Source organism: Carassius carassius, chromosome 3 (genome assembly GCF_963082965.1).
Source record: "Carassius carassius chromosome 3, fCarCar2.1, whole genome shotgun sequence".
Lineage (NCBI taxonomy): Eukaryota > Metazoa > Chordata > Actinopteri > Cypriniformes > Cyprinidae > Carassius > Carassius carassius.
Genome location: NC_081757.1, coordinates 12,897,660 through 12,921,718, shown reverse-complemented (window position 1 = coordinate 12,921,718; position 24,059 = coordinate 12,897,660). Strand labels below are relative to the sequence as shown.

At 36.0% G+C, this 24,059-nt stretch overlaps 1 protein-coding gene across 1 annotated transcript in view; it reads right to left on the bottom strand.

The window, feature by feature from the left end:
• Positions 1-4,498: 4,498 nt before the first annotated feature.
• Positions 4,499-24,059, bottom strand: part of LOC132119658 (docking protein 4-like) — a 43,885-nt gene continuing 24,324 nt past the window's right edge. The window contains exons 2-9 of the mRNA XM_059529816.1: positions 20,622-20,929; positions 10,146-10,253; positions 9,582-9,696; positions 9,287-9,406; positions 7,977-8,166; positions 7,447-7,585; positions 6,388-6,526; positions 4,499-6,040 (exon numbers count right to left, since the gene is read on the bottom strand). Coding sequence (XP_059385799.1) covers positions 5,898-6,040; positions 6,388-6,526; positions 7,447-7,585; positions 7,977-8,166; positions 9,287-9,406; positions 9,582-9,696; positions 10,146-10,253; positions 20,622-20,687 — 1,020 coding nt within the window. The 5' untranslated portion in view covers positions 20,688-20,929 and the 3' untranslated portion in view covers positions 4,499-5,897. The remainder of the gene's footprint in view (positions 6,041-6,387; positions 6,527-7,446; positions 7,586-7,976; positions 8,167-9,286; positions 9,407-9,581; positions 9,697-10,145; positions 10,254-20,621; positions 20,930-24,059) is intronic.

Below are 24,059 nucleotides of genomic sequence, written 5' to 3'. Positions count from 1 at the left end.
CTTAGTTTCTGTGAAAGTTTTTGTGAAAGTGACACTTCTACTGAGCTGAAATGCAGATTTTGCTACACTCTCATAGTAGAATCATTCATTTCCACAAAACCGTCAGTATAACATACTTAATTTCCTGAAGGTTAGTCTGTTCAAGTGACATGAGGTGGTCAAGTACAGTAAGGGTACACTTGGAATTTGTGCTCTCCATTTAACCCATCCCCGTTTATACATTTAAAACACACATTTATTTATTTACATTTATATAGAAAGTAAAATCATTGCATAATCTGATTGTAACATCTTTATACACTAAGTACATAATAAAAATAATTTTCTGGATCTGATAATAATAATCTGATAATAATTCCCTAGACAATGCACAGTGACTGTACAAACATTAAAAGCAAAAGAAACTGGTTTACCTGACAATGAGCAGCTGCTGCTGGTTGATTATGGTTGAGAGTAACTGAAGAAGAAACAACAGAGAGGGAGGATCCTCTGACACTCAACCAGATCCATCCAGAATGAGCTCTGCATTTGTATCATATCATCATGAGATCAGACTAATATTTGGCTAGCATTTCTTGAAACTTAATTATGCTCACAGCGATTGACAGAAATGTTGTTATATTTCAAATGTGAGTAATGATTAGTGGTTAAATGCAATAAATTGTTTCCTGTAATGCTTTTGATACTTGACACAAATTAAACTTTATACACACTGTGTTAAGGGTGATTGAAATTAACATAGTAACTGCTGAATTGAAGGGCTACACCCGATTTTCATGTAGCTTCTTACAACACAAAAATCCAAGCATTCTATGAGCATCCTTTCTTATGAAAACATACAGCAAAGAGTCAGCGAGTGGATTCAAATACATCATGATTCCTGACACTGAATGTAGAGAACCATAATAACTACTTATTCCATGCTTAAATGATACTGCAAAAAGGATGTTTTGTACAATGCTCGGGAGAAACATCACAGTGTAATTGAAAAGTACAAGAGCCAGAATCATCAAAATCCTCTTTCTTTCATCAGGGGTGACTGCGACCGAATGAGACAGTACCTTCCACGAACCCACAAAGCAAAACACAACCAGTGGATAAGGTACAAAAAACATGATTACATTTAGAAGAAATGCAAGTTCCACATCCACTTTAAATGCAATAATCACATCAATCACCATAAATCCACAGATTGTTGCCCAAACTAACAAGCTTATTAGAACTAAGTTCTTACATGAATGATGAAGTCGGTACCAAACAGGGTATTTGATCATTATGTATCTTTCCATGGAGATACAGACCATGAAGCCAATGTTAACCAGTATGCTCAGGATGTAAACATGAAATACCAACAAAATTGAATTTTTTTGCTCAATCAATGTACAAAAATTAAAAACAGGCTTGACACAAATCTGGATGATATCACAAACAAATAGATTTATGACGAATAAAGGGACAGTTTGGTTAGATCTAACCAGACAACACAAGCCATAGAGTACCAGACACATGGCAACAAACTCAATGGAGAAAATAATCCAGATAACCACCATTTCAGATGAAGATGCACAGAGAGTGGTCTTTAGAGATGTCCAATTGAATTTCTCCAGTAACAAAGCAAAATAGTTTACTTCCAACTGGAATGTCACGTTGGTTGAGGTTTTAGGGTTGGCCATGTTCTGTGGACTGAGCTTGGGACGTTCAAACTGAAATCAAAACAAAGAAGATTTTCATTCAAAATCCATGTAATTGTCTTTATTCATGTACATTTTCTTTTGTTAGATCATGATATAACAGATTACATAAATTAATTAGACACACTTGATTATACTTTGGATCTGTTGAATGCTTGAATCTGAATGGCTGATGGAAATTCTAAGGTGTAAAATTATTTTTAGGGAAACACATGGCTAAAGTAAGTTATTTAAAAAGTCCTTCCAGCCTACAACTCCAAAAGACCAAACCCCAAAAATACACTGATCAAGCAAACAAATATAGTAAAAAAACAAGATAAAAACAAAAAATATTTTAGTAACTTAAAAGCTGCTTGTCATTTCTCACTAGTGATGTAATAACACCTGCCACCTCTGTTGAGAGATGCACAGATGCTTTTCTCTCTTTCTCATAACTGCATTAGGCTGTTATCAACAGCTCAAGTCTAAAATGACCTTTTGGAATTTGTGTGCGAGTTGTGGGATGAGATACATAGGAAATTAATCCTACACACAAGAGCATTTTATGGACAAAAGCTAACAAATGTCTTCAAATACAACATTTGAACAATGTCTCCAGGTGTGGTAACTGACCGTATAGTACTGTAAGCAAAATAATTGACTACTAATTCACGTCATTGCCACATCACCACCTCGGGTGCACATCAGTTATATATCAGTGCATATAGCACTGCAGAATGCCCCGGAACAAGTGTACATGTACAGGGAGTGTTTTTATCTGTAAGTTGTTTTATTTATTTGTCTTTATTTTATGACCCCAATTGTCAAAGAAAAAAAAAGAATGAATTAACTATTAAATGTATTATTATCCTATGCTTATTAAGACACATATACCTTAATTGTATGTTGATTTAGATTTCCGTCTGTACTGTCAGTAATCTACTAACAAGCAGTAGAAAATACTTGAAACTTTAAATGTGTATGGCTCTCTTCAATAGCTTAATCAAATGAATTAAAAATACTGCTTCAAAAATCAAACTCAGTGCTGATTGTAAAATGCAATATCTACTTGCCAAAATCTGCAATGGAATAGAATAAAAATGTTTTTTTATTAGATATATTTTTTTTAGATAAATATGTTTTATAAAAAATCTGGTTATTATAAATCTGGATTGTTGTTTGTATATAACTATAAAAAGGTTAGATAATAAAAACAAACAAACAAACAAAAACTCTAGACGCATGAATACACAGACAAAAACAAAACATCTAAGAACTAAATAATGAGCTTGCAGGTAAGAAAGAACAAAGGAAGTGTTTTACCTGACTCGGAGGCTGTGGGCTGCTATGGTTGGCAGTAACTGATGAAGAAACAACATTACAAAGAAAGAGAGGAGTTCTTAATGCTTAATTTCCTCCATCCTCCATTGGTTCTGCGTGTTAGTTAATATGGGAGAGTACTAAGAGTAAAAGTCAGCTAAATTTCCTGAAATAAAATTATGAAATAAAATTAACTCTGGATTACAAGAATGAATAATGGTGAGTGGCTGGTAAAATGGTTAACTTGGCTGTGTATGAAACGTAATATTTCTATATATAAATTACATCTGTGACTTTACAATTCAAGATGAAGAAACAAAAGATCTGTGTACATCATAATAAAAATGATATTACATGCAATTTTATAAAAAACTTTGTTTTATTGAAAAAAAAAAAAAACAACTGCAAAATATTTTACCACAAATACTACAGAACACACGTCATTTAGCAATTAAAACTCATGCAAAGGGTTCCTACTCATGGAAACTGGAGGAAATACATCATGATCATGATCATTCCTCACACATCATGAGGAACTGGCAAAGCCTCCAACACAGCATGTTTTACAGGTACAGAGCACTGAACTTTGTTTAGTAAAACAACTTCTCAGCACTTCTTCACTCATGACCTCATCCACTGATAACTTAAACTGATTGTATGGTTAAGCACAATGTCAATAAGTGATAGTTTCAGATCCAGAATCTCTCCATGGACTTGCAGCCTGTTTTATGTACAAATATATAACTCGTTTCGGGGAGATTACATGAATGTTGAATTACTATTGATCTTCGATCTCCTGCAAACCCCTAAGTAAGGGGTGGAAGAAAAATAAATTATATGGAAGGATGTATTTTTTGATGTATTACTGGTGTGTGTTATTAGTTTTTTACCTAGCAACAGCCTATACAAATTCTTAATTTTTCTGTATATTTTTAATCAAAAGAACTGCAAAGCAATTGATAAAAACAAATATGCAATCTGCAAAACCAGGACATAGAGGAAAAGATCACTTCATACACCAGTAAAGTCAAAAGTTTGGGGTCAGTTAGACGTGTTACTGTTACTATTTTTTTTAAACAAGTCTCTTATCCTCACCAAGGATGCATTTATTTGATCAATAATACATTAAAAAGAGTAATATGGTGAAATATTACAACAGTTTAAATATTACTACTGTTTCTATTTTGAATTTCTAAAATATAATTTATTAATGATGGAAAAGCTGAATTTTTAGTTTTGCTGTCACATAAGATCAATTTCATAAATCCCAGCTAAAAGTATACTTATTTTTTTGAATGGCAGTGTACATTTATTTATGTGGGAATATTTGGGCTACGGAGTGATTTAAAATTAGACATGGTAAAAAAAAATAAAAAAGGTTTAAATGAAAGGTGCTTATCTTTAAAGAGCTTGACTATGCATGTATAAAATGAATAAAGCAACAAGTAGTCAAACCTTCAGAATTGTAGCTCAATCGGAGATTCCTACCAAATTAACTCTATGCCAGACATATTACAGTGTGTTTATTTTGTTTTTGGCCTTTATGACACTTGTGTTTATATGGATAGTAGAGAGAGTACAGGACGTGATGGGTAAACAATTAGGGCCCAGCTAAAAATGCTTAACCAGCAGGACTGTCCTGGTTAACCAGCTTAACCATGCTGGTCGATCAGATTAAATCAAACTACAATGAGCAACCCAGCTCATTATACACGTGCATGAACTGCTCCAACATACTGTATAGAGTCTTAAATTGAGAGTTGCAGCTTGAGAAACACAGGAACAGATTGAACACATGATGCAGCCACATAATACAAATGTCTCCTGAGAAATAAAAGCAATAATGATAGCCTTAATTTCATGGAAATTACTGGAAATAGTTGACAAGCAAAACTAGAAACATGTCTCATGTGAGGCCTGCCACCTTATTCAAGATGTTTTTCTCTTTTACAGTTCTAGCATAAACCCTTTTACATACAGATTTACTGAGCTGCTAAAGGAAACGCTGCAATTTGTCTTGTGCTTTGTTGGTAAACTTTAATAAATAAATAAATAATTCCTTAGACCATCTCAGCTGGGTATAATCATAATCTTGACCCTCATGACATCTTCCAGATAAAACGGTGAATCAGTCTCTCTGAAAAGATCAACAAGAGCACAAAGCACATGAGCGAGTCTAACCCTCACCTCTGTCCAAATGGCTTTCTTCATTAAATGACACAGAGACCGGACAGACAGTTTTGTACATCAGAACTGTCCATTTAAGTTACTTTAAAGAAAGGGAAAAGGAGAAACAATCACGCATAACCATACGAAATGCCACTTTCAGAAAGTGCTCCTGGTTCCTCAAAGTCCTCTGGGCTTGCAAAGTCTTCCAGACGCTCTGGATTACTCCTACTGAAGAGCAGAACTGTTTAAGATGAAACTCTGGCAGACCTTCCTCCGGGCCGCTGTGGTTTGTTGGACACACTCTTGTGTTGGGGCTTCTACAGGAGTCTAAAAAACCCCTCTGTGGATAAACCGTTTACCTTGGGGGACATGCATAGGGTTGAAGAGCGTGCATGAGATTCGAGTTAGAGTAAGAGAAACTATTGAGAAGAACCTACAGTGTACAGTCTCTACTTCCACAGAAACCCAGCAAGAGTGACCATATTGCACTGTGAAGGCGACTGAGCCAGTTCCAGCATCTCTCAGGTCTGTGAGCCCTGTTCCAATCACAGTGCATTCCCTCATTCCACAGAAAGCGCCCTCAGCGTCGCTGGCAGGCTCAGGGGGAACTGAGGCAGCATGGCAGCATGGATCTTCCCCTTGCTGAAGAAGAGCTGATGGAAAAACGTAGGGCAGAGTGCAGTGTGGAGGGAGGTCAAGAGGTGAAAACTGGAAGGATTCATCGCTGCTAAATGCCGCTCACTCGCTGGGGTATGTGGGGTAGTGTGTTGGGGGTTGGGGGCAGCTGTGGCCCACAGGAAGATTTGAGTGTCGTTCTGGAGGAAGGTGTTTCGAGAAGAGGTCAGTGTCCACTCCCGACTGAGTATCACCGTAGATGTCACCTGAATGAGGATGAGAGGTGTTAATGGGAAGGTTCTTTCCAAAACAAATACTACAGACTTTGAATGCTTATGTGCATTTAAACTGCAATTAATTAAAGTGTAACTATGTAAACATTTGAATCATCTGCATTAAGTGGGATTTGATGAATAGGTGTTGTCTGTATGTTTGTCACTTTTCTTCAAACAATTAATTTAGTCAGTTCTTTTATGTTGCTTCATAGAAGACTACGTCACAAGGTTGTTGATAAAGAGTTCAATATTGTGATATCGGAATATTTCCTGGAAGTGCTACTTGCAACTACAACAAAAATCAGTTAATATGGCTTTTAAAAATACATAGAGCTCACCTATACACAGTTCAGTCTCAGCGTTGGCAGTGTCTACTCCAGCCTGTGATCCGGTGATGTGGTGCCAGAAAGCACTTCGTGGTAAGATTGCTGTTGGGGTGCAGGGGTAGGACGTCCCCTCTGAACCCTTAGATAAAAGCTGGGGAGAGATAGAAGAAGAGAGATGGGAAAAAATTTCAATTAGGGTTATAATAAAACAAAATTATGGCTTTGGTTCCTGTTTTGAAAGTTGTATGACAGTAGGATAATCAGTTGATTTGCCCTGCAATCTATCAAGCTTTGTTTTAATAAGCACTGTGTGAGGTGTGTGGGCATATATGTACTGAGACCTTGAGTCATGATGTTTTTATTCAGCATAAACAATGTCATTACAAATTAAATTTTCATTCAAACTAATGGGGTTAGTACGTGTTAAAAATAAAAAAAAACCTTGTATTGAGCAAGAATGCATTAAATTAATAAAAAATGGAAGATTGGGGAGATTTACATAGTGACATGTAATTTTTTTTTAAAATAAACACTATTCTTTTTCATTTTGAATTCATCAAATAGTAAAAAAATAAAAAAATAGCACTGTTTCCATAAGAATATGAACTGGCTTCAACTGTGATAAAATACTATTTTCTGTTTAATGTTATTTAAAGGATCGTGCGACACTGATGGTTGCTGAAAATTCAGCTTTGCCACCACAGGAATAAGTTACATTTTTAAATGTATTATAATAGAAAACAGTTATTTTAAATTGCAATAATACTTCACAGTATTACTGTCTTTAATTTATTTTTCATCAAATAAAGGTTATAAATAAATATGAACTGTAGTGTATATCATAACCATAAAAAAGTTGAATCGTTTTGAGACTGTTCCAAAAAAGGTCTTTTGCACAAAGGAATTACTTTCACAATGCCAGTGTCACATAATCCCTTAATGACCTAGATAGAAATTGAGAAGACCATTTTTTTTTAATGTCTTCGTTTTAAATGTGTCAAAACTTTGTCTTTTTCTTGTTTTAAATTTGATTTTCAATCTGGCCTTAAACCCACTGCATGCTTTGGTTACCTTGCTGTTTTTTTCCATTTCCATGAGGACTCTCTTATGTTGCTCAGCTATAGCTAGAGTGGAAGAATGAACCCTTTGGTAGATCTGCTCTCCTTCTCGTGTCTGGAAAGTGTACAGGCCCTCCCCACTGTCACACATCCTAACAAAATACCAAACAACATATGATGAATATATGTTGAACTGCAAAGAAAGCTCCCATATGCTCCACATGCTTTGTGTGTTATATTATATTATCCACTAGGGGGCAGTGTTACATCAGACTCAAACTTCTCTCTAAAACGCTCTCATCTTCTCTCTCAAAGGGCATCCAGCTGGCGATGTGAATCTTCTTTTATTATTTGATCAAAGCAGTGAGGGAGATAAGAACACCTAATCTGCCACTGATCTCCTTGTAATCCACTCAATAAATCCTTTTTGGAGGTCCACAGGTCAATGGCTCCCTCCCTCTGCATCCATGTTTCTCTTACATACACATGACCAGACTGAATTGAATAAACATGTCAAAATCTTATATCTTAAACATGTTTTACCTGCCAGCCTCGAAGGTGAAGCGTGTAGCATCCCGTCCATAGCGTCTAAGCGAGCAAAGCGGCCAGGTGACTAGCTTGGTGCGTGGGTTGTGAATGTCCCACAGGTAGATGTTTTCATGCGTGATCTGCATCATACACTCCCCATAGATGTCAAGATTAGGGCAGGGCAACAGGAACACGTTAAAGCGCTCTGTAAGAAAAAAAAAACCCACAAGAAACTGATCGTGAAAAACAGGTATTTGGTTAACAGTTAAGTCACTACACTATAAAAACATGCAGAAAAAATACAAATGCTACAATAAGAATCTGTTAACAGGTTAAGTGTATGTTACGTCTAGATATATGGTGAAAAACCAAATGGTTTACCATCACTTTCTGTAAAATTTTACTGCAAAATACTGACAAATGCATTGTTTCTGTAAATGAAAATTATACATTTACCGTATAATTTATGGTGAAAAATAGTGAAAGCACACAGTCCCTGTGTGAGACATCACAGATGATTATATCTGACATAAATGTTACCCTGAGCCACAAAACCTTAAGGTTATAAGGGTACATTTTTTGAAATTTAATTGAGATTTATACAATCTGAAAGCTGAATAAATAAGCTTTCCACTGATGTATGGTTTGTTAGGATAGGACAATATTTGGCAGAAATCTGAAGGTAAAATTTTTTTTAAAATATTGAGGATAATCGCCTTTAAAGTTGTCCAAATGAAGTCCTTAGCAATGCATATTAAGTTTTGATATATTTACATGTTTTTTGGCATGAAAAGAAAAATGTATAATTTTGACCCATACAACGTATAGTTGGCTATTGCTACAAATATACCCATGTTTTTGTGGTCCAGAGTCACAAATAATCCAAATAAGTTAGTGTCATGGTTTATCCATGTTTATGCATAGACCGATTACAATGTACTCTGACTGATCATGTGACTTTCTGTTTAACCCCTGTAATTTTATGAAGGTAATCAGTACATTTTAAGGTTAAAAGGGCAATTTTGGATGTTCAAGTAGATCAGTGCATCATATTAATTTATGAAATATACAGTTGTAAATTGTAAAATATGGGCATCAATATTCCTGAGACACGGTCATAATATTTTCACAATGTATTTCTGGCAACCCCAGCTGTTTTTATGTAAATGTAACCGCACATATTCTACAGTTTAGATTAAACTAAGTGCAAACGTGTTATTAAAGTATCCAACAAATCTAAAGCTGTACTCTTGATATAAAACAAGCTACAGGAATCCAGCTCATAGGTAAGCACTAGTACAGATGGCTTTAGTATCTTACTGTACCTGTGTGTTCACACTGAACTCCAGCGGCCAGGAGGTCTGGTTCTCCAAGACTGATGTCATTAAGACGCATCCCCAGGCACTCGATAGACAAGGTCTTGAACCACTCTTCAGCCTCCAGCTCTGTGAGAACAGGAAGATTCAATGATGTCAATGAATACACGTTCTTTCAATGAAAACATACACAAGGACATGTGGTTTGCAAGAGCAGCACATCATCAGACTGTATAGTCCGAAGTGCTAATATCAAGAATGAAAGCTGGGGCAGCACAACAAGCATTAGTGAAAGATGATGTACCTGAGTCACAGGTGAAGGTTCGACAGGTGTCATCTGTTAAGACGATGGCCACGGCTTGCCGCTTTGTGTCACGAGGCAATCTTGTGATGTTCTTCACATTACTAATCTCTGTCACCTGTGTGGAAAAGGAAACCAATGCAACTCAGAAGTAGTGATAGAGCCTAGTTATTCAGAAAGGCTCCATTTGCATCATTTGGAAAGGCACTTGTGCTCTCTTAATCATCTAATTTATCTTTCACGGTCTATAGCGGGTTGTGGGAGCAGCAGAGTGCAGTAAAGCAAGGCAAATGAGAGCGATAAACACACAGAAAGCGGAGGCCTGTGAGTCAGCAAAGTTAGAGCTAATCGTGAGAGTCTGTGCGTGGATACTTTTATTCAAGAAATGATCTGTTTACACACTACCGGTCTCGTAATCTCGCCCGCCAGCTCTCGCAGTATGAATGTGCTCTGCGTGGCTGTTAGTATAATTGGAGAACTAAAGTGACACTTGAATGTTTTCCTTAAATGTTTCATTTCTCCCGTGACATTTTCAGGGCTTAGATTACACCTCATTGAGAAGTTTACCTTAGGACAGGCTCTGATGTAGGCCGACTTCTCATCAGGGTACTTTTCCAGTCTGCGAGGTCCTTTACTGGACGACTTCTTAAACACCAGCCAGCAGCGCCGATAGATCTGAAACACATGTGCACATAATCACACAGGCTCCAAAAATAACACTCACCAGAAGTAGAAATTGGTCTTAGTGAGTAAATCAATTGCATAACTGTTAAGTAACTTTTAGGCTTTACAACATGGTATAAAATAGGAATGCACTGATAAGCCAATCAGTTTACAACGGCAGAGAAAAAAAAACAGAAGATTAATGCTGACACTACTAATATCAGCATTATTTGATCTAAATAAATAAAAATAAAAAAAACACGGAAAATTAAAGTACAAACTTTTTAAGTGGATTTAAGCATCAGAACAGTGAACTGCATGAAAAATGGATATTCCATCTGCTTAAGATTACATTTACCAGTGTTATTAAATGATTAATGTTGTTAACTATAAAATGTCAGAGGGTTAGATAAATGCAAACATAATCTAAATGTAAAAATATGGGAAATTAACTTGTATTATTAAATATCAACTAAAACAGATACACTACTGTTCAAAAGGTTTGTAAGTTTTTAAAAAATGTTCTTTATATGCATGCATTTATGTATGTATGTATGTATATTTAATGTCTATTATATTCCCCAAGGCTGCATATATTTGATAAAAAAAAACCCTGTAAATATTAAACCGTAATTTTTTAAAATAATACAATTTAAAATAATTGAACTACATTTTATGTATTTAAAATTTTTATTTATTCCTGTGTTTGACAAAGCAGATGTCACTGCAGTCTTTAGTTTCACATGATCCTTTGGAAATCTGCTGATTTGGTGCTCAAGTAACATGTATCATTTATCATCAGTGATAAAAACAGTTGTGCTGCTTAATATTCCTGCAGAAACCATTTTTTTTATTCTTTGATGAATAGGAAGTTAAAAAATGCAGCATTTATTTAATCTTTTGCAAACTTACACTATAAATGCATTTAATGTCACAATCAATTTAATGCCACCTTAATGAAAGGAAAATCATTAAATAAAATAACCACAAACTTTTAGTAGATAGCATAAATAAAAATAAAATCTCAATACAATATATAGTACAATATAGCAAGTGACAGGACATGCTTAAATACCTCTTCTGGTTAAACCAAAACAAACATTTGATTATGTCTTTGATTTGACATTTTTGTGTCCGCTTGTTCTGCACTGAGAGACTGGATATTATATTTTATTGTGCTGTGTGTGGCACAGTGACCTACGCTTCACTGCAAATATAAAAGGGTAAAAAAGAAAAATACTGGTTTAGAAGAACATTTCTTTCCAAAGCTAAAACAAGTCATTCTGCTGGATAAATATGCTATTTGCACAATAGGAAAGCTTCTAATTAAACCTACAGCAGTTGTGATCGGTCTTTATCTTTTGTAAACATTCTCTCTCCCTCAATTGACCCTGCGGCCATGAAAGCTATTTTCTGTTTGTACCTCTGATGTCCTTCAACGACAAATCCTACAGTTGCCACGGTAACCCCCGTCCATTTAGGTAAGTGCTCCAGCCAGTCCAAGGCTCGTCCCACACTCTATCATCACTGGAAATTGTTCTGAGCAACATTATCTCTACATCATCTATTCAACAACCGTTATGACCCTTTAGAACAGCATGATGTATAGGTTCGGCAGCTCAGCTTTACACCTTCCTTTGTCTTTTCGTGCCATTAGAGAGAATTAAAGTCAACGTGTTTAGATTCTCGTCAGATTCCCTGGTGGTCAGACAGTGTTTTAAAATAAAGTCATAAACATGGCATTAGTCATCAGACAGGCCTGCATTGCATCTCAAATACGACAGAGAGGTTTAACAAGTGAGTCCACATGCTTTTAACCATATTGCCTGTGAATGAACAATCAATAGCTGATTTGTACTAAAAGGAGTCCAAAGATAAAATCATACCTTTGGAAGTTTCATGCAACTTACAGCGTGTCGGGTTTCCTGCTGAGATGACTGATAGAAAGCTGAACTGAGCTGATGAGCTTTTGTTGTTATCATCTAAGCTGACCTTAATGTCATTGCCACTCGAATGCTTGGACCAGTATTATGGAGAAAAGGAGAAAGTTAGCTGCATGGTTTTCCATTCACAGCAGGTAAAAGATTGATCCCTTGTTTGCATCATATTGTCCCCTGAGGTTCAACTAATCCACTGTAAACAGACTGTGCAACAGCATCAGCAGAGAACAACAACTGAGAGTGTGTGTGTGTGTGTGTGTGAGATGTGCCCTTTCTCACTGTTGCTTTACTGTTTGTATATCTGTCAGAGCAACATTAATACACAGCTACATATGCATATACACAAACACAAACCAAATACGATCCATCGTGGTTTCACTTCCTTTCTAAAGAAGTATGTGATAAATATAATTTCCATTGAAACAGTGTAGTTTATAGTTATACATTGAAACAGTATAGTTTATATTATATTTCACAATATAGCTTTTTTACTGTATTGTTGATCAAACAAATGCAGCCTTGGTGAGCATAAGTGACTAAAATTTAGTTTAAATGCAGTTTGTATGGTGTTTGTTGTAATTCTAATTCTGCTTTGGCTTCTTTTGGATCTATTATTATTGACAAAGCAAATAAAAAAAAAATGGCCATGGTAATTGACATAAATGTATTGCTTTTAGCTGCTGTATGCAAGCAATAAAATCACTCTCTAAATCATACCACATTACTGAATATTAACACGACTACAATAACAGTGCGATTTTGGATGTCATTTTGCTCAATTATTAACAATAACTGAAGTAATGATGGTATTTTTTTGGCAGAAACCATGGTAACCATGCAAATTTAGTTTCAGGGTCAAACTTTTCACACTATATTGGTACTTTGTATGAAAATGGGAAGTTACCATTATATTGTTTAGTTTTCTATGAAAACATGCTGTAACCCTCAAACCTCTCCATGGAGAATAAATCATCATAGCAGTCAATGCAAATGTGTTGGTGGAATAATGCATGGAGGACTCAAAAACACTTATCTCAAGTGCTTACTGCAGTTTAATATAAGAGAAGAGGAAGGAGGAAGAGAGGGAAGGAAACAATAACAGCTTATGAAGGCACAAGGAAAATTCAGAGTTGAAACTGAAGCACTGAAAAGCTTTAGTTATTGGAAGAAAAAAATGGTAGATAAAACAGAAGCAGAATGTGCCAACATTACACAAGATAATAAGACTGTAATGAGTCTGTTTGCCCCGGTATGAACCCATTTCTGAATTTTTTGTCAGCTGTTCATCTCTCATCTGCTCTTCCCCTGAGATCTGACAGAACTCAGTCTGGCATCCTAGGATGGTCAAAGGAATAATGACAGCATTGTAACAACAGTTGCTATGCTTAAAGCTAAAATTAAACCACTTCCTCTCAGGCAAGACTAAATTTAAAACGGCAGCTTACTGACTGTGCCCACTGAAACCTGTTGGGGATTTTCTGAAACGGTTCTAAAATTCAGTTCCTGTCTATGTCACAGAACTACTGCGTCACTGTAGCTTTAGATCTTCGCTTTGTCCCTCAGAGATGCATAACAAAAATAGTATTGCAATGTATGTCGATTAGATTTTTGGCCTTTATTGTCTGCATCGACCAACACCCTCCCAATCTAATGTCTTGGGTTGTTTCGTAATTGTGATGCCTGGTGTTGGGCCGCTTACCATTGCAAATCCACTCAAAAGGGCTGGCAGTGGCTGAAGAGCAATTAGGGTAATTCCAGCATAGCAGCGAGGCCGGCGGTACGGGGCTGCCGGAACCCGAGCAGAATGCTAAACAGCACTCTGATTAGTCTGATTGGAGCTCTTGGTCCCTAAGTGGACCGCAGAGATAGACAGTGAGAAAGGGAGCGAGAGATAGAGAGGCATACAGTCTGGCTAATTAGCATCCCTAGAGATGCACAGGGAGCTTGGCGAGGGAGGTGAAGAAGAGATCATAAAAAGGAAGGGTGTGAAGAAAGGAGAGACTCTTACGAGAATCGCCCAACTGCTTGATGGCAACATGTACGAAGACAAAGAAAGCAGGTGGCACCACAGTGTACAATTAACCATAATAATTTGATGCAACAACATTAAATTCTATCTGACATGCCAATGATTACATTTACATGTAGGCTTCTAACAGATCCTTTTATCCAAAGTGACTTGCATCGTAGTCAAGGTATACATTTTATAAATTGGGAATTGAACCCATGACCTGGCCTTGATAGCACCACGTTCTCCTGTTCGAGCTACAGCTACGAGCTACGCCTAATATGACAATTAATTTCATGTTATGGCGACTAATAAATATTTTGTTACAATTTAAAATAAAACTATTTTAATACATTTTAAAATGCTATTTATTGCTGTGAAGGCAAAGCTGAACGTTTCTGATTATTAGCAGTGTTGAAAACAGCTGTGCTGCTTAATATTTCTGTGGAAACTATACAAAGCTATAAATATTTATAAATATACATTTTCACAGCCCTTCAGCAGAGTTCCATTAACTTTAATATTATCGATGGTAGTTATTAAATTCCACAATTCCATACCACCAATACTGCAAATACATTTTTGTTATTGAAATACCATATGACTTCAAGGGATAGCTTCTAGGGGTTGACCAATTATCGGTGCCGATATTAAGCATTATAATATTATTACGTTATCAGTACCAGTCATTTTTTAAAACCTCTTTGCTGATAAAATAATTGAAAAACATTTAAAGGTGCAATGTGTAATATTTACAACAATCTTTTTACAGAAATGCAATATAATATATAACTATGTTTTCAGAGGCGTATAAAGACCTTTCTTAATTAAGCGATATGTTTTTATTACCTTAGATTGAACTATTTCTATCTACATACACCACGGTTCCCCTTACATGGAAGTCGCCACCATGTTTGTACAGTCACGTTGTTGTTTTTGAGAATAAAACACTGACACAATGCTGAAAAAGTACATTAACATTCACAATAACATTGATTTATTGAATAAATAAGTAAATATAATTACTTGATTTACCTTTGTAAAGAAATCTCATTGCTCTCTGCTGTTTTTTACCCACGATATCTTTACCTGTGTCGGCCACTGTAGCTTCTCTAAAGGGAGGGGTGGACGTGGGACTGAGCCGTTGATTGCAATTCGCAACCTCACTGCTAGATGCTGCTAAAAATTGCACAATGCACCTTTAAAGAAAGTTTTTGTCAGAGCCCTTGTCATTTTTTATTTTAACATTCATTTTTACATCAGACAGGTACATTGGTTCAAAATATCGGTTATCAGTAACGGCCTTGGATCTGAAAGACACATTAGTCAACCCCTAATAGTTTACCCAAAAATTAAAATCCCACATTTACTCAGCCTCATGATGTTTTAGACTTTTATGACTTTCTTTCTTTATTTGGAACATTACAGATATTTAGAAAAATGTGTTATAATATGTTTTCCCCAATAAATGGCAGTCAATGGTAACCGAAATTCTTTGGTTGCCAACATTATTCAAAATACATGTAAATAAGGATGTCACGAGTACTGATACTATGGTACAAAGTCGGTATAAACATTTAAAATCCTGCCGGTACTTGTTTTTCTTCAGCAGCGTAAGTACCGATAGTACTGATGATAGCGACTAGCGAGGCTGCAATTCCTCTAGAATTGACAGGGGCAGGAAGATCATACACCTGGAAGTGTTTCAGTCGGCCCTCAAATGAATGTTTTATACCTTAAATTTTTTTTATACACAACACAGAATTTCTGAGCAAAAAAAAATCATTAGGCTATTGTAAGAATAACTGAAACTTGTTTTTATGCTTTCAAATAATTAGACATGCTGAAACAGAAATTGGTAACAATAAAATATAAGGTTGGAAAAAATAAAACATTTAATAGGGCCATAAATGTAATATTGTTAAACTTTTAATAAATTGATGTTAAAATATTTCAATTTCATGATTTTAATTAATTAGACATGCTTTTGATTAATAAAATATAATTGAAACATTAAAAAGGAGTCAAAAACAAAAAACGTCAAGCCGTAAACCTAGGGGAAACACTGGTATGTGTGTGCACCAGTACACCCTTGTGTGTGTATATTATTTGAAGGCCAAGTGCCACTGTTGTGTTTTTGTAATGTTAAATAAAATACGAAATGTTTAGGTATAATAGCTATTTTTTTTTCCTGTGGTACCAACTTGGTATCAAGTAGGGCTGCACGATTAATCGAATGTGTGTCATTAATGTAGTCAGTCTAAGCTACAGGTCTGAGAGAAAGTTACAACCAAAGTCAAATATGACTAAGATCTCATTGACCAAACCCTTCTTTAACAAACACAGCAATGGCTAAATAAACCTGAGTGGTCAAAGTCTTGCAAAATATTTACCACCCGCAGTCAATACAACTCTCAGATGGATAATACAATGAAAATGCTGTAATGTGGGAGCTTTTAGCCAATGAAAATGGATTAGTTAGAACACAATCTTTCTTCCAATCTGTGGAGGCTAGTTCCTCTACATCCAGAAAAATCAAGAGAGAGAAGGATAGGGCTATGTCACAGCTCTGACACAAATGCAAATGCCGCCACGCACTCACTGCTGCTGCCAAATCAGAGCAGAGGCAGCAGCATGGATGTAAATAGCATTAGCTGTGCATAAGCGGGGATTTACGATATTGTGCTTGGATTATGTGCACTAGCATAATATTAAATAGACGAAGAAAATTGACTTACAATTAGGGAAGCCATTTGTTAAACAATGACAGAGGAACGGTGCCCGTTTTGAGTTTGCACAGCACAGGAGAGCAAAATAGAGAGACAAAGAAAAGTACACATACGTACAGACACAAGATGTGTTAATGAAAAATGAACAAGAAGAGAGAGAAATGAGAAAATGAAGGAAGAGGAGAAATAAAGGGAAGGGAAAATGGGAAAATATGAACTCCTCTTAGATAATTTAGCACTGCGTTCCCCAGGGGGACCATGTGTCACAACCCCGCTGCTGCCACAGTAACCACAATCCTGCTGACTACATAATTCAGCCATCGACCTGTGCATGAGCTTGAGAGGCACTCACAAAGTCACTAGACACGGTAATATTGGAACTTCTTAGACATTTCGAAACATCAATGCAGCTGGCTGATCAAGATTGATTTCAGCAGTGAAATAGTTTAAAAGCATATGCTTGTACGGTAATCATAAAAGCATATGTGGAGCAGGAAAACAAGTAATGGAAAGTGATTGTAATGCAAATAAAACAAAGACAAACACGCTAATGAAAAATGACAAGTATAATGACAAAAATAAAATAATTAGATTTTTTTTCAATGGGATATTTAAGTACAACTAACTGGGGCAGCAGAGGAGATGCTCTCAGAGCCTGTGAGACTGAATCTCCTGTCAGAGGAAGATTGTAAAGCTGTAATAAGGTCTCTGGGCCAGAGACGAGGTTAAATTAGTAGTATGAATGTAGTCCCCCCACGTCCTGCACCATTACTGCTTCACGAGGCTCTTCCAAGGGAATAATTTGCTCAATCTCTTAAAAAACATACAATTATCCAGCAAAATGGAGGCAATATATGTTGTTTAAAATGTCTAGTCTGATCTGGATGAAATGTTAAACAACATGAATAATACTTGGATGTTCTGATGCTACATACCTCAATGCTTTCATTTATCTTGCCAATCATACTCTGTTAAAGTAAATGCTATCCGACACAAACTGATATAATGCTTGGCTCCAGTATTATTATCATTAACAGAAACTAATAAAGAAAAAAAAAGGAAAATATTTTCATTAACTGAAATTTAAAATAAATTAAATATAACTGTGAAAAACTAAACTAAAATAAATTTTTATATATGGTCTATAATAACACTAAATAAAAATACTAAAAAAGGAAAAAAATTAAATAGAATATAACAAAGATTACAGGGGCATCTCAATAAATAATAATGTTGTGGAAAAGTTCATTTCAGTAATTCAACTCAAATTGTGAAACTTGTGTATTAAATAAAATCAGTGCACACAGACTGAAGTAGTTTAAAGGCAGGGTAGGTAAAAAATGTATAAACAACTTTCTTCCAAATTTGTTTAAACTTTCTATATATATCAATGCATAATTAAAATGTAAGTACTCTGATAAAAAGAGTATAAAAATCGAGTGACTCTAGACCGTTTAATCTGTATTAAACACAGCTCATTATTTCCATTCGGGACGAAACATAGGATTGGCTTAGGCAACTGTCACTCTCTCGCAACCATGGCAACCACCCTTTTGCCACACATGACCTGCCCACTTGCACGCGCACGTTTGATTTGAGGAATTCAAGAGGCATGGATCCTAGGAATACCAAAACAATGGCAGAGAAACAGCAAGCAAAATTCACAGTACCGGCCTATGCAGTTAGTGAAGGCAAACCAGGCAAAAAAAGGAAGACAGTAACAGTAAAAGAAAAGACAATGAACAAAAAGTCTTTGGATAAACAAAGAAATAAAACGCGAGTTAATATCGGCGTGGCTTTCCGGCGATGGCGAGAACTGAGGGAACTCAAGGGGCAGAAAAGTGACTCCTTGATGGCTTTATTTCTGCTGGACAGGTAAATCTTTCTTTTTGTATTTTGATCATACATATTTTTTTGTTTATTTTTTCATGAAGCATGTGTCATTAGCACACGTAGCTGCATAATATAGCTAACATAACATTACTCAGCGAGCCGTAGTAGAGACGATAAATAATCTATAGGAGCCCAGAAGGGAGGGGGTGGAGTGAATGGAAATAATGAGCGGTCTTTAAAACAGTCGTGAGAGGTCTACAGACACTCGATTTTTATACTTTCTTTTTCAGAGTACTTACATTTTAATTATGTATTGATATATAAATAAAGTTTAAACAAATTTGGAAAAAAAGTTTTTTATACATTTTTTACCTACCCTGCCTTTAAGTTTTTGGTTCTTTTAATTGTGATGATCTTGGCTCACATTTAATAAAAACCCACCAATTCACAACATCTCAACAAATTAGAATAGTGACATGTCAATCAGCTAATCAACTCAAAACACCTGCAAAGGTTTCCTTAGCTTTCAAAATGGTCTCTCAGTTTGGTTCACAAGGCTACACAATCCTGGGGAAGACTGCTGATCGGACAGTTGTCCAGAAGACAATCATCGACACCCTTCCCAAGGAGGGTAAGCCGCACAAAGATAACACAAACAAAGAAGCTGGTTCACAGAGTGCTGTATCCAAGCATGTTAACAGAAAGTTGAGTGGAAGGAAAAAGTGTGGAAGTTTCCAAAGTCTGTGATGATTTGGGGTGCAATATCATCTGCTGGTGTCCATTGTGTCTTTTGAAAACTAAAGTCACTGCAACCGTTTACCAAGACATTTTGGAGCACTTCATGCTTCCTTCTGCTGACCAGCTTTTTGTAGATGCTGATTTTATTTTCCAGCAGGATTTGGAACGTGCCCACACTGTCAAAAGCACCAAAAGTTGGTTAAATGACCATGGTGTTGGTGTGCTTGATTGGCCAGCAAACTCACCAGACCTGAACCTCAGAGAATCTATGGGCTATTGTCAAGAGGAAAATGAGAGACAAGAGACCAAAAAAATACAGATGAGCTGAAGGCCACTGTCAAAGAAACCTGGGCTTCCAGACCACCTCAGCAGTGCCACAAACTGGTTACCTCCATGCCACGCCGAATTGAGGCAGTAATTAAAGCAAAAGGAGCCCTTACCAAGTATTGAGTACATGTACAGTAAATGAACATACTTTCCAGAAGGCCAACAATTCATTAAAAATGTTTTTTTATTTTTTATTATTGGTCTTATTAAGTATTCTAATTTGTTGAGATAGTGAATTGGTGGGTTTTTGTTAAATGTGAGCCAAAATCATCACAATTAAAAGAACCAAAGACTTAAACTACTTCAGTCTGTGTGCAGTGAATTTATTTAATACACGAGTTTCACATTTTGAGTTAAGTTACTGAAATAAATGAACTTTTATTTTTTGAACATTTTAATTTTTTGAGATGCACCTGTACTGGAGTATATTTTACAACACAATACCACATCAGTGTTTTTACTTAAATTCCATAATTAATTAAATGTCTTGCTAGACATTTCTCAATAATTATTTGTGAAAGTTATTAGCAAATGCTACATTAATTACTAACAAATTTAATAATCTAAACTGGAAAAGAAATATAAAAACGAAATAACCCGAAACTAGAAGACTCTAGAAATAAACAAATATACTTCATTCATTTAACAAAATTAAACTAAAACTGACCAACTTAAAAAAAAAATTTTTAAAACCAAAACCATGACAATCCTGGAACTGAAGTGTCAATGACAATACATGTTAACCAGCATAAGACCAAGCTGCCCATCAAGTGCACTAAAAGCAATTCATTACTGCAGTACTCACCCCCAGTTTCCTGCTCCGCATACGGACATAGCCCTGCTTGACAATGTCGTTGAAGTTGGAGGCCATCTCTGAGGAACCTGGGAACTTCTAGGATGAATAAAGGCTTGCATCCAGCCCTTCGGTTTTCCCCTTCAGCCAGTCCAACCAACCCCTTCCTTCCTTCCTTCGTTCACTTCTTAGCTTGTCTTCCAGTCTTTCTTGATCTCGTCTGCTCTGCAGCTTTTGTTGACCTTCACGTCCAGAAGATCATGTAGATCTTGAGACCAGGTTCACCATCAGGATTCCGTCTCCTCAATCCTGCATGATCACTGAGAGATGAGAAAAGGCACATATCTTATTCATTTACAAGAATGGTGTACCCACCCTTCTATGAGAATATACTTTTCTTATTAGACATTTTTTAGTGAAAATTTTACTGAGTTAAATAAACATTACAGTTCCATATGACAGATTTCTACCCAACGGCTGCTTCAAATGTCATAATGGCCTACATTAAAATCCACTCTGACTGAAAACATTATTTCCGCACTAAATCGCTCAAGCCTCGTTTTGTGGAGAATGAAAGAGTAGAAGACTGTTAAGGTGAACAGTCCTTAAAGAGAAAGTTCACCCATTAAATGAAAGCTATGCAATGTTGCTTAGATGCCATTAATTGTATAAGCAAAAAGCTGAAAGAGTAATTTTTGTTAGACTGAATTATAACAGGATTTTGATTTTTGAGTGAACCATCCCAAAATATCAGACCGAGAAATCTTACCTACATATCCAATCTTGTAAGCCTTTACAAAACCTCACTTTAAAAGAAAAACAAAGAACCGCTGACTTAATATAAGTAATAGAGGCATAATGTGCTGAACACACAGTCTGAGATGAAAAGTTTCTAAGCATTCATAACAATCCTCCAAGCTCCGGCCCTCAGGCCAAAGAACTGGGACATGGTTGTAAGTGCAAAATGAACAGCATCATCAGCATGCTCTGGAACAACACCCCAAAGTGGCACACTTCCCCAGAAGAGAGCTGGAGCCGGTGCTTAAAATTCTTGACTGCAGTGGAACACAGACATTAAACTTTAACAAGGAGCTCATTAGCCAGGACAGAGCCAGGCTAATCGTTGTCGGCGCTGTTGGTTTTAAAAAGTGGCTCGCTCAGGGAAGGAGGGGCCATTTGCTCCAGTAGAAGATCAGTGAATCATAATGCCATTATTATGTGCTCTCATGACCCAGCTTCAAAAGCCCTTGTCAGAAGAGTGAATGGAGAAATAAAGATAAAAGGGAGAACAAGAACAGTTGAAGGAGGATATGAACGATGAAAAAAAGCAGTTTTGAGAGGACCTCAATGGAACCTCATAATGAAAGATCAAAACAAATCACAACAGCCTGAAAATCTAGACTTTAAGTGTCAGCAGTCATAAATATTGGTAATTGGTAAATGTATAAGTGCTTCATGATGCTTTTTATTTTAATGTTTTTACCTGATTTACAGCAGATACAGCAGTAAGAATCAGTCACCTTAAATGCCCCAGAATTCATTGGAGAGGTCATTGTGGTTAATTTTGAATTTACATTCAAATTTATTTTGACGGCAGATGTTCTTAGCACTGTGACTTGTATATTTGTGCATGTAGGCTATCATGATTATTGCTGTTCAGCAGGAGGCAAAAGACACAAATCATGCACAAAGTTAGTGCTATAAAGTAACAATTTAATATAAGAGCTGCTAAGAGCCTTCTGCTGTATGATGAATGGGTATATTCAACAGAGTATATAGCCATATGCTGAATTGTTAAGTATTAGTTCTTTTGCAGTGAAAAGGCATAAAATAGAATAAAAATGGCAAGTAACTGTGAATTATTTTCTTTTAAATATTTAATAACATTAAATATATGACCCTAAAGATATATGGTCTAAATGCCAGAAAGAAAAGATATTCATAACGTTACAAAAGATTTCGATTTCAAATAAAGAACGTTTTTTCAACTTTCTATTCATCAAAGAATATAGTAAAAAATGTATCAGGGTCTATACAAACAGCACAACTGTTTTCAGCATGATAATCATGTTATTAGAACACCAAATCAGCACAGTAGAATGATTTCCGAAGGGTCATGTGACACTGAAGACTGAAAATTCAGCTTTTACAAAGGAATAAATTAATTTACATTTTAAAATATATTAAAATAGAAAACATCTTAAAGTGTAATTATATTTGAAATTGTTCCTGTTTTACCGTATTTTAAAATATTAGTTTTTACAGTATTTTAACAAAATAAATGCAGCCTTGGTGAGCAGTTAAGACACTTTTTTTTCCTCCCCAAAAACATTAAAAATCTTAGTGACTACAAACTTTTGAATGTAATCCATTAATTTGACCAAATTAAACTAAAACTAAACCAAAACAATGACAATTCTGGAACTTTTGAATGGTGGTGTATATACAGTAAGCACACATAACCTATTACTTTTAATTTTAAAACATACTAAAATTATACAAAATTATATATTTGAATAATATGTACAGATAATATACAAGCACACACGTGCACACAATCATAGCCTGTGAGTAGGCAGCTGTAACTGTTAAGGATGTAAATTCCAAGTAATCTGATTTGGATGAACTTGAAGTCTCCTCTGTGTTGGCAATCTTTGCCAAACACTTCTATCTTGAGATCGCCAAGACCGAAATTAGCCGAGAAGCCCTGTCGCTGCCTGTGCTAAGGCTTCGCTTCTCTTCTCTTGTTTGTCGCAGGGGGAAACAGTGGTGACTAAGAATCCAGGTGTGAACAAGACTCGGAGGCAACTAATGAATACAGACACCAGAATATCCCACCCAGCCCCCTGCAGCACTAGCGACAAACAGCTTGTTAAGACGCAGGTGACACTCAACGTGGGAGGAGGAATGGAAGAAGAACATCTGTTTTCACCGTCAAGTATGGGTATTGACAGAGAGCAGAGAGCAAGCGGCAGACAAACACGTCTCTGTTGAATGCCTGGCTAATGATAGGTCTGCCATGCCTTGTCGCCAAGTCTACATAATCCCTGAGAATTGGCCAGTTACACCACATTGTTATGGGTTTAGGTCCCATTTGGAAATATGAAGTTAGGTTTTCCAAACACATCTTATTTTTGATGAAGTAGTGATAAAAACTGTGGTGTTATTCATTGTAACCATGACAACAAAAACTTCCTACACAGCAGATCCAATATTGTTAAGCTCAGATCAGGAGAAAAATCATAAAATTGAACAAAATGTGCCTTCAATGGTGAGGGTGACAACTGTAGAGTAATGCAAATGGCACAATTATACAATCTCTTTTATTGTTACAAAAATAATAAGTACATAAAAGCACCGATGAAATTTGTGAACTACTCATCATTGTTTGTTACTATACAAGTCCACAATTTTGGAAGAAAATGTAGTTTTCTTAATCAAAAAACATTA